Source organism: Mastigoproctus giganteus, chromosome 1 (assembly GCF_048544385.1).
Source record: "Mastigoproctus giganteus isolate SK-2022 chromosome 1, ASM4854438v1, whole genome shotgun sequence".
Lineage (NCBI taxonomy): Eukaryota > Metazoa > Arthropoda > Arachnida > Uropygi > Thelyphonidae > Mastigoproctus > Mastigoproctus giganteus.
The window spans coordinates 139,082,392-139,088,391 of NC_143575.1; the positions used below are offsets into that span (position 1 = coordinate 139,082,392).

Here is a 6,000-nt window from a genome sequence, read left to right on the forward strand (position 1 = left end):
TACACTATGAATTGTCAAACTAATAGAGCAAACTTATCTGCAAAAAGATCTAAACCTCCCAAACACTTCCTAGTTCATTTCACAAATATGTGTGGTCTCAGTTCTAATCTCAATGATGTCCATTTCCACTTACAGTCTGCCAAACCCAATGTACCTTTCTGACAGAATCTCAGTTATCGGTTGATTCAACCACTGCTCATCTCAGTTAGATGTAAAATGTAGTGTTGCTGTTTATTACAATAATGTTAATTGCCATGTTAAATTAACAAAATTATATATTATTAATTTTAACATTGTATATTCAGTTCATAAATAGCTTTATGTAAAAATTGAGAACAAAACATCTCCCTCAATTTTTTTGGGACAGTGGAACATTTATACCCAAATTCAGGACAATCCGAATGTCAAAATATCAGAATTTTTGATCATCCTATCCCTGCAGCTTTACACCCTCTCTCTCTGTCTCAATAAATTTTCAGATAGTCACTTATTTTATGACAGTTCAGCCAAGCTTCATTATTACTCTTAGATTTTCAAAGAACAGTGTAGTTTCAAAGTAAAGATTGTTGCAAAATACCTGTTCAATCTCAGCCATTATTTCAGAAAGATTGTTACGCCGTAGCCTAGTGGTCAGGCACATGGGTGCATAAGTACACGTGCCTTGAGTGACTACTGAATACGGTGCTGTTTCTTGTATTCTATCTATCTTGTGAACTCCTCTGACCATTTGGTCGTCCCGGAGTATAAACAGAAAATTTATTATTATTAATTATATTACCACTTTGATCTCACAAGGGACATGTCAAATTTCCTTACTGCATCTTTGCATTCATATATGAGTAGAACTCATTTTCTTCATTCTTAGCTTCTTGACAACAATTATTCATACTCACCTTTTCAAAATCCTACCCCATCAGTAATTTTATTACATATCTGCTAACAGATACATTTATGAAGTACTATCACGTGGTAGCCTCTGAGTTTATAAGTTCATGGTATTTTACTTTTGCTCAATTAAAGCTATCAACTCTTGTTTCATCTATTTTGACACCTTTCTTTTGTAGTATTTCTTAGTTCTAATGTGTTTGTAGCGTCCAGAATAAATCCCTTAAACATATTTTATATGCTTAGCTTTTAACACACTTTAAACACTTTTCTATTGGAACATGCAGCAGCCTGGAAAGCAAGGTGCTGGAAATTTCCTGCTGAAGATTTTCACGGAACAAGCAAATACATGGGTTGCGGTAGGATAACTAAAAGTAAGAACAGGTGCATGTATACTAATGCTAGGAGCATAGTAAATAAATTTGATGAATTTGAAGTACTGATGTTCATCAAATGCAGGACTTTGTAGGGATATGGGAGATGTGGTGTCACTCAGACATAATGAATGCAGATTTTAAATCAGAATTTAAATCAGTGGGCAATGTGTACAGAAAGGACAGGCAGCAGGGCTGGGTGGGGGGGATGCACTTAGTTAAGAAACTTATTAAATCTAAGGCAATGCAACAAGTTGACATGAGTGGCCAGTGAAATGTTGAGTTTAGTGTAGAGTGATATAAGCATGGGGGAAAACAAAAATGAGAGCAGGATTATGTTATAGACCTAATGTCTGTGATGTGTATAATGAACAACTATACAGAGAAATTGGGTGGGAGCATAAATCAATGTCTTGTGGGGATTTTAAATTTCTAATTATTGACTGGAATTTGTGGGTTGGTCATTCAAATGCTAGTAAGCCTTTTGTGGACTGATTGGATGACTGTTTTCTACACCATGTTGATCTGATTATCAGCAGAAATTTTTCGTGCATTATGATTCTGCAGGCCAGCCCGGCAACCCAAAGGTCGCGGGTTCGATTCCCGCCTCGGGCTTGGATCAAAGTACTGCAAAAACCCTTGGGAGGTGCAATATGGCCACAGAAGCCGATGCGCCAACAACTACCAAATCAAAAAAAAAAAAAAAAAAAATCTGCAGGCCAGAAAGGCAACAACAGGAAGCAATACGCTTGATGTGATTATCAGCAGTGATTCTTCATGCATTAAGATTCTGCAGGTAAAAGACCTTCTGGGTGGTAGGTGATCATGACATATTGATGTGGGATTTACTTAAAGACATCACTGTCAAAGGTAAAGGAAAGAAGAAGGGCTTTTGCTTTCACAAGAGTGACTACAGAGGTCTCAGACAAGTCTTAGATGCTAGCAAGAGAATGGCAGGGCCATGCAAAGGTACCTGGGGCCTAGATGCAAAAAGGTTTAGGGGACTTTGTTTATGTAGGTTGAGACTGTGATCGCTCCCTCGACTGGGGCCCTGGTGCGGCGCATTCGACGCACCCCCCCCCCCCCATTTGCACGCCCCTGGAGAATGGTTACAAAAATAACTCGCACACACGCTAGAAGAAAGAACTACGACACAAAATATCGAGCTGTGCATTTCATGCATCATTGAAGAAACTTTTCACCGCGTTGCAACAAACGAATATCCACCCTGTTCAGCAATACAAGCATTGCTGAACGGGGTGGTCGTTACAATAATTTATTATATCGTTGTTTTTTTTTTTTTTTTGTTGCATTTTCATGTATCTTCTTTACAAATACAGTATAACTACATGTTTAACGAAATTAGGTTACGTAATTTCTTGCACACCCTGTATTTCGGATATCTGAAAGTGGGATTTGCTTTTCTCCATGACCACAGCCCGTCCAATCTTATCATTTCAGAATAACACAAATTTTTAAACCAAAGATACTTTTACCTGTTTTAAAAAAATTCTATCGAACCGGCTCTAATAAGAAGTCCAAAATCGGTACTCACTTTTTTAGGCCCAAGATATGTAAAGAGACTTTCAACACGACAACCAAATTTCCATAATTCTTTATATTTTATAAGCATGAAGTGAACCTGTCCAAATGGTTTAATTGAATGTATCAATCTCATTGAAGCCATTTCCACCAACAGTAACACTAAAGCACACCACAAGTTTGAATAACAACTACAACGCGGCCGACTCAGAGTACTAAAACATTTACATGAATATTGCCTGCGCTCGGACTTGCCCACAGACTAGTAAATTGTGTGTTAAGTACATATCCTGTCCCTAATGGTCGATGCACAATGTTACTACTCTGTTGGTCGATGTTTCAATAATCCTTGGAAATACAAAAATGAAGGTATTGAAAAAAAATATATAAAAAAGAGAGAGAATGAGAATCGTTATTTTATTTCAAACACAAAGATACAATATATTGTTTTCCGTGCCTCTTATTTGTATCTGGCATTAATAATGTTCCATTTTGCAGCTCAAATATATAAAATCCAAATGTTCTTTTTCGTGAGACTTTGTTACATTGCATAAACAGTTTCAGAAAATGAAAATTATTAGACGAGGATCTTCAAAAATGTGAACAAATTTACAGTTGCACAAGCAGCACAAAGAAGTGAAATTTCGAAATTAGCATTAGGTAATGGCAAATGATGCAAGAAAACATGCTTAAACAGCATCAGCGAAAAAAAAAAAAAAAAAATTCCCATTTCAATTCAATTATTCATTCCCTTCAATAGTTTGTATACTTCTTCCTTGAATTTATTTAGGCTATCAACTTCCACGCCTGATGGAATTTTGTCCAGCAATCAACCAGCCAGTAGCTAAAGGCAGATTTCTGCACAACTATTCTAGAACTATTTTTCCCCAAATTCAATTTATGCCCCCTCACGTGCGTAATCTGAGCAAGAGGCAGAAATACATCAGCATTGAGATTGCTCAAAACATTCAAAGCCTTATGCATCAGATAACCTCACAGGTGCCTAGTCCCCAGTCGCTGAAATTTACAGAACTTAAACCTTTCTCGGTAAGAGCAACCCTTTGCTCCCAACATCAATCTCTTTGCCCTTCTCTATACTCATTCCAGCAGCTCTACATCCTTCCTAAAATGAGATTCCAGATTTGTAAGCAGTACTCTATGTGTGGCCTGACCATTGCCTTATATAAAGGGATAATCACTTCTTTATTCCTACTACCAAAATTCCTGCATATCATTGACAAGACCCCATGAGCAATTATGGCAGTCACTCTGCACTCGTCAGAAAACTTCATATCTGACTGCACAATTAACCCCAGGTCTTTTTCATACCCCACGGTCCTGAGTGTAGTATTGCACAATTGGTACATTATTCTGGAGTTGCTGCTACCCATATACAGTACTTTGCATTTGCCAAAGTTAAATTTCATTTGCCACCGCTCAGTCCATCTGCCCAACACATTTCTAGATCCTGTTCGAGTAGCATACTGTCATTATTGTTATAAACTCTGGCAACCTTATTATTATTATTATTTTTATTATTATTATTATTATTATTATTAGCCATATGGTGCAAGGAAGCCTGAGGCTTATGCTGCACCAACCATAAAAAATTCCCGAGTTACCCTGAGAGAGAGAGAGAGAGAGAGAGAGAGCAGTAGAAAGGAATCATCAAGAAAGAGAAGATTGATGATGTCCAGCTCGGGACCCTGGGTGTGTCAAGCCCATACTCACCAGATGTGAGCCTGTGGGGGGTTATCCCAAGTAAAGATACTCAAGAGCCAAAACGTTGACCATATCGTCTGCAAACTTGGATTTTAACCCTGATATACCTTCATCAATATCATTGAAAAACATAAAAAACAAGAATGGGCCCAACACTGAACCTTGGCGTGAATCTTCACTAATAATTAGTCCATGAAGAGAAGTGTCCATTGATCACCAATCCCTGTCTTCTCCCACTCAACCATCCCTTTATTCATAGCAGCAATTTGCCTTCAATGCCACACTGCTCCAATTTGTGCAGCAGTCTTCCATGTGCAACAGTATCAAAAGCCTTTCTAAGATCCAAGTATAGGACATCAAAATTATTCTTTGCATCCAATTCCTTTGTGACCACATCATAGTATACAATCATATTTATTAGGCAAGACTTCCCATTAATAAACCCATGGTGTATTCCTAGCTATAACTGAAGTCTTGTATAGATGATCCTGCAGTGCTTCTTTAACCAGTGCCTCCATCAATTTCCTTGGAAAAAACGTTAAACTAACACATCTATAATTACTTGTGTAATTATCCTCCTTTGATCCTCCTTTGTGAATTGGGGTCACATTTGCACATCTCCAGTCCATGTGTACCTCCCCTGAGTCCAAGGAAGTTCTCATAATTATGGCTAAGGATTTGATTACTTCCTTTGCTACCTCCTTTAACTGGATAGATCCCATCCACCTTGGGTGCCTTTTTTATGTTTATCTTCAACGGTTTCTCCTCCACTTTCCTCTCAGTTATTACAAAGTCATTTAGCTCCCTGTTAGAATTTGCTAAACTTCCGGCATCCCTTTCCTTAAAGAATTTCTTATGTGTGAATGTAGAAGCAAAATCCTAATTCAGTTTGTCAGCTACCTGATCAGGATCATCCACAGTCGAACCATTGACATTAAGCAGACCAATCTGATTCATCCCTTCCTTCTAGAGTTTACATAAATAAAGAAGTCTTTGCTATTTTTCTGTGCGCACCTTGCCAAAGATTACTCATAATCTGCCTTTGCATGCCTGACCTCCTTTGTGACTTAGTTACAGACTAGCCAAGTCACAAAGGAGGTTATGCAGGCAAAGGGCGTCATACATTAAAATTAATATTATAATATATATTTTTCTCTTTTGAAAATAATTTGGCATTTCGTGGACATGCTAGTTATATCAATACCCAGTAACGTTCTCAGTGAATTGCTAAAACCACAATGAAAGCAATGCAAAGATGGGGGAACCCCCTGGTGCCGTTTGACAATAAATACACTTTACACTTTCCCAGTGGCGTAGCTAGTTTTTTGTCGCCCTTACGGGTAACAAAAATCTTACGGATGACATTTAATTTAATTTAATTTATTGACTTTATTAATTTAAAATATCATGCCACAAACTAGAGCAGCAAAGCAACGGGCACAAAGCGGCAGGAATGCTGTGACACGGGGAAGAACTG

The 6,000-nt window shown here is 37.8% G+C and overlaps 1 protein-coding gene across 2 annotated transcripts in view; it reads right to left on the reverse strand.

Annotated features, from left to right (window-relative positions):
* Nucleotides 1-3,056, reverse strand: part of LOC150091160 (uncharacterized) — a 75,224-nt gene extending 72,168 nt beyond the window's left edge. For both annotated transcript variants that reach the window (XM_090382319.1, XM_090382310.1), the window contains exon 1: nucleotides 2,815-3,056. In XM_090382319.1, the coding sequence (XP_090238445.1) occupies nucleotides 2,815-2,946 (132 nt within the window). In that variant the 5' untranslated portion in view covers nucleotides 2,947-3,056. The remainder of the gene's footprint in view (nucleotides 1-2,814) is intronic.
* Between the last annotated feature and the right edge of the window lie 2,944 nt (nucleotides 3,057-6,000).